General features: G+C 43.4%; 1 protein-coding gene across 1 annotated transcript; it reads left to right on the top strand.

The window, feature by feature from the left end:
* Window positions 1-729: 729 nt before the first annotated feature.
* LOC102844604 (carbonyl reductase [NADPH] 1-like) lies at window positions 730-12,410 on the top strand. Its single transcript, XM_006886729.1, has 3 exons — window positions 730-1,026; window positions 1,724-1,831; window positions 11,974-12,410. The coding sequence occupies exons 1-3, from the start codon at window positions 738-740 to the stop codon at window positions 12,408-12,410; spliced, it is 834 nt and encodes a 277-aa protein (XP_006886791.1). The 5' UTR covers window positions 730-737.
* The last annotated feature ends 368 nt before the right edge of the window (window positions 12,411-12,778 follow it).

Genomic DNA, 12,778 nt, shown 5'->3' with positions numbered 1-12,778 from the left:
TGTTAAGTATATAAAAACATTATCTAGTTCTTCAGTCTTTACACATACACTTCACTGGCATTAACTGCATTCAAATTCAATTATCACCCTTAATAGCAGCTCACTGAGCCCCAGGTGTGCGTCTCCCTTCCAGACCTACATCCCAACCTCCACCTCATAATCTGGAATCATCTTTTGTGTTCATAAATTTTCTTATTTAAGAGAGATCACACAATATCTGTCTTTCTGTGAGTAACTTATTTTATTCACCAAAATCTTTTTTAAGTTCATTTTTTTAATGCAGCAGTGACTACTGCTGAAGCACGAAGCGGAGACAAAAATGAACCTGTAGGAACCAGGGCTAACTATAGTCTACATTGACCTACTCAACAGTTCAAATGTAAGAGCAGTCACGTGGCCTGTCCGAATGATTCTTCGCTTCAAAGAGGACAAAGACACTCACTGAAACCCTAGGCCGTTTTTGCAAAGTCATGCAGGATTGTTGTCAAAAAGGACTCTGCCCGAAATGCTGAACTCTGAAGGGGGCTGGGAGGCCTCTCCTGCTCCGCCCCACCCGCGCGAGGGCCTGCGCACTCCGCCCAGCCAGTCCCTGGCGAGCATTCCGCCCATGCGCATTGAGCATCCTCCTGCAATTTCTGGGACACCGCGGGCAGTTGCAAGTGCATAGTTTGGTTTGCACAGGTGTCTTCACCTCCTCACCGGGTCTCTAGTTCCCACTGCAGCTTCCCTTCCCGGCCATGTCGTCCTCCACCCGCGTGGCCCTGGTGACTGGGGGCAACAAGGGCATCGGCTTCGCCATCGTGCGTGAGCTGTGCCGCCAGTTCTCGGGGGACGTGGTGCTCACGGCGCGGGATGTGACACGGGGCCAGACAGCGGTGCAGCAGCTGCAGGCGGAGGGCCTGAACCCGCGCTTCCACCAGCTGGATATCGACGACCTGCAGAGCATCCGCGCCCTGCGCGACTTCCTGCGCCGCGAGTATGGGGGCTTAGACGTGCTGGTCAACAACGCGGGCATCGCCTTCAAGAGTAAGTTGCTGGGACAAGTAACTGAGTAAGATATGTATAAATATTCAAATAGGAAAAAATCACTGAGAAAGCAGATTAGTAGGCAGAGGGGGGTGAAGTAATAGGAAAGCTTTGGGGAGGACTTGAAAAGGCAGGGATGATAAATAGGCATAATATATGATTGTATAAAGCACAAGAGTACATATACAAACAACATATACAAAACACAGTATATATGGATAATATGCAAACTGTAAAAAATGTTTTTAAAACTTAACTAAGTTGATGTTCATAGAACCTCTGGAGGATTGGGAAAGACCCCCTAGCAAAGAAAGTGAGGGGAGTTGGAAGACTTTTATCCAAAGGGACGTTAACTTGTTTAAAGGTATCTGAGAAAGTCACAGCCAGGGACCAGTCAAGGTATTGAACCTTAGGACAGTTGGATGAACGTCTTATTTTGAAATAATCAAGAAGTGGGAAGAAAAATACAAAGTACACAATGTCTTGGAAACCCTGTACCTACTCTCCCCGTTGACACCCTTCTGTGAATATCATCAAAACCAGAACATATTACATTGGCACAATACTAGTAGTAACCACTGCGAGGCATTATTTGGAATTCACTAGGCTTTAGTGAAGTCTTTTTTTGTGGTTAAAAGTGTATGGCTTTTTACCCAATTGCTACAGTTGATTAACCCTCTTTTTTTCCCCCCACAAGATGCTGATCCTACACCGTTTGATATTCAAGCAGAGGTGACTTTGAAAACAAACTTTTTTAGTACCCGAAATGCCTGCACAGAATTACTGCCTCTGATAAAACCCCAAGGTAAGTCTGTGATGAGCACCACCACTCTTTATGCCTTGCTTGCTGGCACAGGCCTCTTTGTACCTTTGACTCATTTAGCTGTCATTTATCTGTCAGCTGCTAACTCATAGAGCTTAGTTACCTGGTCTCCTCCCTATCTGCATGCTACCAAATGTGTGGTTGGGCTTCTTGTAATAATGGCTCTTGTGGATGTTCCTGCACATCTTTATACATCTGGTTCTTTGTTATTCTTCAAGTCTTAGATGACCTTGCATTTGGATTCCCTTAGGGAATCTGTTCTTCCTTCCTTCTCTGGTCCTGTAGTGATCTTACTATTCAGTGTAGGGAAGAAGGAATTTTAGTAGTTGCAGCATTATTCCAATTCATGAAATTTTTTTTTTCATGAAACTGTTTTGAGTGAACATTTCTAAATTTTATTGAGTTTTCATTCAATTGTAGGCATTTTGTTTTATAACATTAATTACTATTGATTAATTATTACACATATCTGGTGGCCTGGTGGTAAAGAGCTGCACTGCCAACCTAAAGGCATGCAGTTCAAATCTACCAGCTGCTCCTTGGAAAAAATGAACAGCCTGCTCCTGTGCGATTTACTGCCCCTGAACACCTGCTGGAGGACCAACTATGAATTGGTTCTGATTGACAGTACACGACAACAGCAACAACAGTTTATGACTGTATAATCAAAATCTCAAACACTCTTGGCACCAGCAGTCAGAAATCAAAAAGCGTATGGCGATGGGAAAGTCTGCTGTTAGGGACCTCTCCAAAGCACTCAAGAGCAACGGTGTTTCTCTGGAGACTAAGGTGTGCCTGATACAGGCCATGGTCTTTGCAATCACTTGTTATGCATCAGAGAGTTGGACAATGACTAGGGAGGGCAGAAGGAGAATTGATGCCTTTGAGCTGTGGTGCTGGAGAAGAGTATGGAATGTACCATGGACTGCCAAGAAAATAGATTCATCCTGGAGAGGGTTAAACCAAGCTACTCCTTGGAGGCAAGGATTCTGGGGCTTCGTCTGACATACTTTGGGCATGTTGTAAGGAGGGACGGCGCAAGAGGGGAGGACCCTCTATGAGATGGATTGATTCAGTGACTGGGGTAATCGGGATGGGTGTGTCAGATGCAGTGCGATTGGCACAGGAATAGAGCAGGGTTTAGGGCTGTTGTACATAGGGTCACTATGACTCGCAAACGACTCAACGGCACATAACAACAGCAACAACAACAATCAAAATCTTACTGTTATTTGCTTTCCCTTCATCTATTTACTCCCTTTTCTTCCCCTCTCCCTTACTTTTCATCTCTGTTAACCCTCAAAATTGATAGGTCTATGTGTGAACCTCCTCTTAGCTTTTAATATAACTGGTTTTATAATTATCCTTCTGTGACTGACGTATATTACTGTATAATTTGTTTTGCATTCATCCATGGGTAGTATTTCATCAATTCTTTATCCTTTTTTAGTGATGCATTATTCTCTGCTGTGTGATTATTCCATAGTTTCTTTAGCTATTCATCTATTCTTGAATACTTAGGTTGTTCCCAGCTCTTTGCCATTGTAAATAATGCTGCAATTAAAATGTTTGTAAGTCTGTTTGTGTCACAGCTCTCAATTCTGTGGGATTGCCAAATCAAATATTTCGATGCACAGCTTTCTAAGGAAGTGCCAAACTGCTTTCTAAAGGGGTTGTACTATTTTACTTACACAGCCATAGTATATAGGAGTTCTAATCTCGCCACACCCTCCCTAGCACTTGTTTGTTCTTATCTGAACTTTGCTATTGTTCCTGGGGTGAAAGGATACTTTGCTTTAATTTGCATCTCTTTAATAGCTAATCATCTTGAGCATTTCTTCATGTGTTTGTTGCCCCTCTGAAGGCTAAATTAATATTTTCTGCCCACTTTGTAATAGGTTTATTTGTATTTTTCTTGTTGAGTTATTGGAGGTTTCTTTAAATTTTAGAGATGAGTCGCTAGTCAGATGTGTCATTGCCAAATATTTTCCCTGAATCTGTAGGGGTTTTTTTGACTCTTTTGGAAAGTTACTTGATGCACATGAGGATTTCATCTGTAGGAGGTGCCAGCCATCTACTTTATCCTCTGCAAATTGTACACTTTCAGTTCTATTTCACAGTCTGTTTACTCCACTGATGAGGCCAGCTAAGTTTATCCCCGTTTTTACTTTGATTGTTCTGAGTTAGCTTTTGTACACTGGTGTATGGTACGGATCTTTTTTCCATTTTCTGCAAATAGATAATCCAGTTTTACCAGTGCCATTTGTTAAAGAGATTCTTTTTTTCTCTACTTACTGGAAAAATCACTTTGTCAGAGATTACTTTTCTATTAGTGGATGGATTATTTCTGGTTTCTCAGTTGTGTTGCATTGGTCCCTGTACCTGTTGCTGTGCCAGGACCCAGCTGTTTTGTTACTGTGTCTGTGCAGTGTGTTTTGATAGCAGGATGTGTGAGTCCTGCTATGTGGTTTTCCTTCTTCATTATCTCTTTACTTATATGAGCTCTTTTTCTTTTCCTTATAAAGTTGCATCACTTTGAAAAAATTGGGATCACCTTGTATCTGTAGATTGCTTTTGGCAGTTTGTCAATTTTTGCAATGCTAAATCCTTTTAGTGAGTATGGTATGTTACTCTATGCAGGTCTCTAATAGTGGTTTGTAGGTTTTTAAGTCTTCTAGAGCTGGTTAGATTTGTTCCTAAATAATTCATCTTTTGGGTAACTATTATAAATGTCATTATTTTCTTAATTTCTTTTTCAGTGTTTTCTTTGTTGATGTTGTGAGGTGCCATCTAGTCGAGTATGGCTCAAAAAAACCCTGTAGACCACAGATTTGAACTCTTTCCTATCCTCTACCATCCACATCCTCTCCAGCATACTCAAGCCCTTTCCTGCAGTCACTGAGTCAGTCCATCTTGTTGAGGTCTTTTTCTCTGTTGCTGACTTTCCACCTTTCCAAGCATGATGTAGAGGAATCTGACTAACTGTTGCAAGTTCATCCTATATCCTGCCACTTTGCTGTGTCAGTTAGATCCAGTAACTTACTAAGTTTTTAGGATTTTCTATATACAGGTCTGTATGATCTGAGGACAAAGAATTTTACTTCCTCTTTGCCAATTCGGAAATATTTTATTTCCTTTTCTTGGCCTTATTATTTTGTTGTAAGAATAGAAGAAATGATAAAAAGAAACCTTGTCTGGTTCCCATTCACAAGGAGAATGGCTTCAGTCTCTTCCACTGAGAGTAATGTTGGCCATTGGTTTTGTATGTTATGTGCTGTCGAGTCGCTTGCGACTCATAGCAACCCTATGTACAACAGCCCTAAACTCTGCTTTGTCCTGTGCCAATCGCACTGTCTCCGATATTCCCATCCCGATTACCCCACTGAATCAATCCACCTCATAGAGGGCCTTCCCTTCCTGCACTATCCTGCCACCCTCCCAAGCATGATGTCCCTCTCCAAGGACCAGTCTCTCCTTACATGTCCAAAGTAAGTTCGATGGAGCCTCAGAATCCTTGCCTCCAAGGAGCAGCCCAGTTTAACCCTTTCCAGGATGAATCTGTTTCTTTTCTCAGCAGTCCATGGTACCCTCAATACTCTTCTCCAGCACCACAGCTCAAAGGCATCAATTCTGCTTCTATCCTCCCTAATCATTGTCAAACTCTCTGATGCATAACAAGTGATAGCAAAGACCATGGCCTTTATCAGATGCACCTTAGTCTCCAGAGTGACACCATTGCTCTTCAGTAATTTGGAGAGGTCCCTAACAGCAGACTTTCCCATGGCAATAGGTCTTTCAATTTCCTGGCTACTGGTACCAAGAGTGTTGACTGTGGAGCCAAGCAAACTAAAGCAGTGAACAATGCTTTTAATTATGTTGAGCATTTCCCCCCTATTTCTATTTTATTGAATGCTTTTATTATGAGAGAGTGTTGAATTTGTCAAACACATGTTTTCTTGAATGCTTATTTTCTCATTTTCATAGTGTTTAGAAAATTTTCTACAAACAAATCTTATTTTCTTTTTCTTTTGATCTCTTCCTGTTCTACAATTTCAGTTACATGTTATTCCTCTTTATATTGTCCCACATAATTCCTGATTGTTTCATTTTTTTCCTGATTATTTCTGTAACAGTATTAAGAAATTTGTCCTCCACTAATTCTGTGTTCCATTTCTTTAATTCTGTTCTTTGCTGTCAGTATTTATTTCTGTAATTTTAGTCATAATATTTTTACTTTCATTGTCTGTTTTTGAATTGCTTCTAATTCCAAATTTACTTGATCTACTGAAGATTATCCAAAAACGATTAGAACAGCACATCAGCAGAGAATTGCCGGAAGTCCAGGCTGGGTTTAGAAGGGGTCGTGGTACTAGGGATATTGTTGCTGATGTTAGATGGATCTTGGCTGAAAGCAGAGAATACCAGAAGAATGTCTATCTGTGTTTCATTAATTATGCAAAGGCATTTGACTGTGTGGATCATAACAAACTGTGGCTGACTCTGAGAAGAATGGGAATCCCAGAACATTTAATTGTGCTAATGCGAAACCTGTACTTGGATCAAGAGGCAGTAGTCAGAACAGAGCAGGGTAACACTGCATGGTTCAAAATTGGGAAGGGTGTATGCCAGGGATGCATCCTGTCTCCATACCTTTTCAACATGTATGCAGAGCAGATTATCCGAGAGGCTGGGCTCTATGAGGAGAATTGTGGCATCAGGATTGGTGGAAGATCTATTAACAATCTGCGTTTATGCAGATGACACAACCCTGCTTGCTGAAACTGAGGAGGACCTCATGCACTTGCTGCGAAGGGTCAAGGACTGCAGCCTTCAGTATGGACTGAGGCTCAATGTCAAGAAGACAAAGATTCTCACCACTGGACCAATTGGCAGCGTCAGGATGGATGGCGAAGAGATTGAGAGTGTTCACAGCTTCAGTTTGCTCGGCTCCATGGTCAACACTCTTGGCACCAGCAGTCAGGAAATCAAAAAGCGTATCGCGATGGGAAATTTCGTCTGCTGTTAGGGACCTTTCTAAAGTACTGAGGAGCAATGGTGTCTCTCTGGAGACTAAGGTGCACCTGATACAGGCCGTGGTCTTTGCAGTCACTTGTTATGCATCAGAGAGTTGGACAATGACTAGGGAGGACAGAAGGAGAGTTGATGCCTTTGAGCTGTGGTGCTGGAGAAGGGTACTGAATATACCCTGGACTGCCAGGAAAAGAAACAGATTCATCTTGGAGAGGATTAAACCAAGCTACTCCTTGGAGGCAAGGATTCTGGGGCTTCGTCTGACATACTTTGGACATGTTGCCAGGAGGGACGGGTCCTTGGAAAGGGACATCATGCTTGGGAGGGTGGAGGGACAGCGCAGGAGGGGAGGACCCTCTATGAGATGGATTGATTTGGTGACTGGGATAATCGGGATGGGCGTGTCAGAGGCAGTGCGGTTGGTGCAGGATAGAGCAGGGTTTAGGGCTGTTGTGCATAGGGTCGCTATGAGTCACAAACGACTCGACGGCACATAACAACAACAAACTTGGTTTTACATAATTTTTAAAAAGTGTTAATGTTTTCTGTGTTTTAGACAATGTGTAGAATACTATTAACTATCCTCCTTTTGAATTCCTTACAGGAAATTCCAATAGTGTTTCTTCCTCTGAAAGACATTCCAATTCTATATTTTCTTCCATTTTGTCCTGTTTCTTTGACTGGTTTAAAGTTGTCTGCTGCCTCAGAGACATTGTGTTGGTGGTGGCAAGTGGAGAAAACAGCCCTGCAAGTATAGTCTAGACAGCAAATGTATACGCAGGTGCAATCTCCCCCTGCCTCCCACTCCTGTCCCTTCGCAAGTTCTTCCTTGAAGCGTGACTTTCCACCAGCATCACCAGTCACCAGGTGACTTGCAGTGCTCTTCCTGCCCCTGCCCTTTCTCCATTCTCCCTGACGTCAGGACCGTGTCATTTTTAATATGGCACAGGGAGCAAGTATGTTGTCTGCTGCCTTAGAGACACTGTGGCTTCAGAGGAGCCTAGGCTAGACCACCTGGATAGGAATGTTGTCTTTGTTAGTCTAAGGGATGAGTACAGTCAAGTTATCAGACTGTTAAAAAGAAATTCTCTCTTCCAAACTGGAACACCCAAGGATAGTCACACACTGCTCCATATGTGGCAATGGCCTATGCTGGACACGTTTGTGTAACAGGTGCCTAGTTAGAGGCAAGCACCTCAGTCAGAGGTAATGTCCCCACTAACCCAGGAGCTGACTGCAGACATACAGTCTTCCAGAGAGAATCTCACAGTGTAGAGCCATCTATGTATGCACTTGCCACTCCTCCCTTGCTGACTAGTCTGCCTTTAAGATTCTACTCCCTCTAAGGCTGGCTCATTAAGACCCTGAAAGGTGACTCTTCAAATGTCAGCTAATTACTTGACTCACACTGCCCCTTGCAGTCAGGGTCTAGAGCTCTTGAGTTTGTGTCAGAAGGCGGTCTCCACAAAGCAGCACACCTTGGTCGCTTATAAGAGCAGAGTTACTTTGTCACAGTTCTGGAAGCTGAGTCTGAATTCAGGTGTCAGCATAGTCTTCTCTCCAAAGGCTACAGGGAATGGTGTTCATCGTTCCTATTACCTGGTAGCCCCAGGTGTGCCGTGGCTTACAGCTGCAGTAAAACTCCATTGTCGCCTAGCTGCAGTTTGTCTTTGATAAGGACCTATCCCTCCTCCACTGTGGGTTAAAGTCAGCTTCACTGCAAACAGCTTCCACAACCTATTTCCTAACAAAGTCTTATTCACAGATACCAATATGACTTCAACATAAATATATTCTTGGGGGCGGCACACTTCTTGTGCCACCACGGTCCCTTCTGTACACATTGGTTTTAGACTCTTCCGCCTGGTCGATTTTGCTCACTTGACTGAGATTAGTTCTTGTGCTGGGGCTTGGTCTGAGAGTGAGGAATGAGGGAGTTTACGGATTTGCTAAGTCAGCCTCTATGTAAACAACTCCTTTTGCCTGAGGAAAGCCAAGAGTTTAATGGAAACTTATCTCAGGATAGAGTTCTTCCAATCTAGACAAGCCTTCTTTCAGTGGAGGCTAAAGATATCTGTCTAATCTGCTGCTGTCTTAAAGCCCCTTGGCCTTTGCCCTGACTTTTTGGCAAGTGTTAACATCACTCTGCAAATCTAAGTGTCCATCCTGCCAGCAAGCAGTTCTAGCTGCCTGGTTTGGCAGATTTCGCTCCTTGGCAAAAATACATCCCATTCTTAGTCCTTTAGCTCCAAAGTCCACTGTGCCCATGTCTTGAGTCTTCTCTCTGCCACTGTTTTTTGCCATCTCTGGCAGTCTTAGCAAGGTGTTACTGTTCACTCCTGGGATGAAGAGGATTAGAAAAATAATTTTGGCAGTACAGAGATCTGCGATGGGAAAGTCTGCTGTTAGGGACCTAAGGTACTCAGGAGCAACAGTGTCTCTCTGGAGACTAAGGTGCACCTGATACAGGTCATGGTATTTGCAATCGCTTGTTATGCATCAGAGAGTTGGACAATGACTAGGGAGGACAGAAGGAGAGTGGATGCTTTTGAGCTGTGGTGCTGGAGAAGGGTACTGAATGTACCCTGGACTGCCAGGAAAACAAACAGATTCATCTTGGAGAGGATTAAACCAAGCTACCCCTTGGAGGCAAGGATTCTGGGGCTTCATCTGACATACTTTGAATATGTTGCCAGGAGGGACGGGTCCTTGGAGAGGGACATCATGCTTGGGAGCGGGGAGGGAAGGTGCAGGAGGGGAAGACCCTCTACGAGATGGATTGATTCGGTGACTGGAGTAATCGGGGTGGGTGTGTCAGAGGCAGTGCGGTTGGCGCAGGATAGAACAGGGTTTAGGGCTGTTGTGCATAGGGTCGCTATGAGTCGGAAACGACTCGAGGGCACATAACAACAACGACAGAGATCTGCTGTCTTACTGTTCTGTTGATGCATATGTACAAATACCAGTGAGTGGCTTGGACATAAAGGGACTTTTTTTCACAGTTCTGTGCTCCGAAATCTCTCTCCTAGCTTCTAATGTCAGGTGAGCATCTTTAACATTGCTTTGCTGTAGGTGGGCCCTTCCATGGTATCTGTCTTTCACCTGTATGTTCTGTATGGATGTTACACTCTTTTCATAACTGATATGTGAGATTCCTCCTACAAGGCTAAGATTTTGTTTACATGACAAAGCCCTTATTTTCAAACAAGATAGAGACAGGACTTGACATTTTTGAGAAATAGCTCAATCTATAACATCTACTTCATACTACTTTGATTATTTCAAGGGTGGGTGTTACAGACATTGTGTGATGCTGTGTGCTGGGCATTTTGTCTTATTTTCTCACTATTGAGAGAAGTATAAAATCTGTCAAGGCAAAGCTTGAGAGTTGGGCCTAGGTCCTATGACTTCCAGGGGAATTGTTCCTCCCTGTACATCAGTTCTCATTCTTTACTGAGAAAACTTCAAGTAAAGCTTATCTTTCCTAGTAGTCCAGTATAATCCAATGTAACATGATAAAAGGGAACTTCCCCTTGATTGAGATCCCATCTTACTTATTACAGTGGCCTCACAGGCACCACAGGGAAACCCAGTTATGTGCCGTTCAGTCGCTTGTGACTCATAGCAACCCTGTATACAACAGCTCTGAACCCTGCTCTTATCCTGAGCCAACCTTATTGTCTCTGACACACATATCCCCATTACCCTAGTCACTGAGTCAATCCATCTCATCAAGGGTCTTCTCTTGGGATGTCCCGCTCCAAGGACTAGTCCCGCCTTGCAGCATATTCATAATATGTCCTTGCCTCCAAGGAGCAGCCTGGCTTTACCCTCTCCAGGACAAAGTGGTTCTCCTAGTGGTCCATGGTATATTCAGTACACTTCTCCAGTAACCACAGCTCGAAGGCATCAGTTCTCCTATCATCCCTAGTCATTGTCCAGCTTTCTGATGCATAGCAAGTAATTGCAAGACTATGGCCTGGATCAGGCACACCTTAGTCTCCAGACTTAATTTGTTGTTTTTTAGTGCTCTGGAAAGGTCCCTGACAGCAGACTTTCCCAATGCATGTTGTCTTTTGATTTCCTGGCTGCTAGTACCAAGAGTGTTGATTGTGGAGCCAAGCAAACTAAAGCAGTTAACAGTCTCAATCATTTTATTTTCTATCATGATGCTGCCAGTCAGCCCAGTAGTGAAAATCTGTTTTCTTGATGTTGAACTTCAATCCATATTTAAGGCTGCAGTCCTTGACCTTCTGCAGCAAGCACTTCAGATTCTCCTCAGTTTCAGCAAGCAAGGTTGTATCATCTGCATAACACAGGTTGTTGATGAGTCTTCCCCAAATCCTGAAGCCATATTCCTCCTCATAGAGCCCAGGCTCCTGTATGATCTGTTCTGCAGATAGATTGAAAAGGTGTGGAGATAGGACACATCCCTGGCGTACACCCTTCCCAATTTTGAACCATGCAGTGTTTCCTTGCTCTGTTCTGACATCTGCCTCCTGGTCCAAGTATAGAGGGCTCCATAAGGCAGATTTATTTCTGTATGTAATGAAAACTCAGAATCCAGAAGTCTTGGCACATAATCTTAGAATAAGAAATACAAGGAATGGGATGGAATTAAAATTTCAGACAGCCTATGTAAACTTGGCTCCTCTGCCTGGTTTCAAATAATCTTTGCGTTTTGTTTCTCAAGATACTTTTACGAGTATCCCTTGTTAGCCCAGTTGACTTGGCTTCTCCTGGCAGACACTGATAATTTGGGGAGTGAAGGCCTGATTCTGGGTGTCCCTCAGGAATGTTTCCAGGACTTAGGGGTCAGTCACTCCACAAACAGTTGTCAGTCTACAATTCAGTGCCTTAATGTAGATTCGACATAGATGGGAGTGTAAAACCTTCTGCACTACCTTAAATCTGAACTTTATCATCCCAAAAGGTAATGTTAGGATTTTGTGTGTGTGTGTTTAAATGAAGCTTGTCAGCATGTTACTATTTGGTAGGAAGAAAAGCCCAGTATAAGCTTGGCAGTCTTGATGTTTAAGTGCTTATCTTTCCTGTGTATGTCTTTCTACAAAATGATGTGTGTTGTGTTTCAGGCAGAGTGGTGAATGTATCAAGCATGGTGAGCTTCTCTGCCCTTAAGTCCTGTAGCCCAGAGCTGCAGCAGAAGTTCCGCAGTGACACCATCACAGAGGAGGAGCTGGTGGCGCTCATGAACAAGTTTGTGGAAGATACAAAGAAGGGAGTGCACCAGAAGGAGGGCTGGCCCAATACTGCGTATGGCGTGTCCAAGATCGGGGTCACTGTCCTGTCCAGGATCCAAGCCAGGAATCTGAGTGCACAGAGGGAAGGTGACAAGATACTCCTGAATGCCTGCTGCCCAGGCTGGGTGAGAACCGACATGGCAGGGCCAAATGCCACCAAAAGCCCAGAAGAAGGAGCGGAGACCCCCGTGTACTTGGCCCTTTTGCCCCCAGATGCTGAGGGTCCTCACGGACAGTTTGTTAGTGAGAAAAAGATTAAGCAGTGGTGAGCTCATCTTATAGCACCATCCTCGGGCACCACTGTTCTTGTCCTGGTTAAAGAACAGGGCATTTAACACTTGTTAACATCCCTACCAAGCACACATTTAATCTCTACTAATTCTGTGAATTCTTATTTTCTCCATGATTGTAAGAAAATAAAGTACAATTGGTAAAAAAAAAAAATGACTAAAAATGGTTCTTGAGAAATGTCTTTTTGTGGATTATTTACATGCTATAAATGTTTTTAAAAACAGATGTCGATTTGATTGAATTCCAACCGATGGCATACTCCTTGAGTCAGAATAGAAGAGTTTTCTATAAACCACAGGCCTTTCTTCTGAGGTACTACCAAGTGGACTCTGCTGCCAACATTTTA

The sequence above is a fragment of the Elephantulus edwardii genome, unplaced genomic scaffold, assembly GCF_000299155.1.
Source record: "Elephantulus edwardii isolate Elephantulus edwardi_28Jun2011 unplaced genomic scaffold, EleEdw1.0 scaffold00051, whole genome shotgun sequence".
NCBI classification, from domain to species: domain Eukaryota; kingdom Metazoa; phylum Chordata; class Mammalia; order Macroscelidea; family Macroscelididae; genus Elephantulus; species Elephantulus edwardii.
Note: the sequence above shows the minus strand (reverse complement) of the source record. Positions and strands in the feature narration are given on the sequence as shown.

What these genes read in the sequence shown, in the direction of transcription:
- LOC102844604 (XM_006886729.1), top strand. Translation starts at nt 738, where the DNA reads ATGTCGTCCTCCACCCGCGTGGCCCTGGTGACTGGGGGCAACAAGGGC. An exon ending in CGCGGGCATCGCCTTCAAGA is followed by an intron (nt 1,027 to 1,723) that starts GTAAGTTGCTGG and finishes TCCCCCCACAAG; the next exon opens with ATGCTGATCCTACACCGTTT. An exon ending in GCCTCTGATAAAACCCCAAG is followed by an intron (nt 1,832 to 11,973) that starts GTAAGTCTGTGA and finishes GTTGTGTTTCAG; the next exon opens with GCAGAGTGGTGAATGTATCA.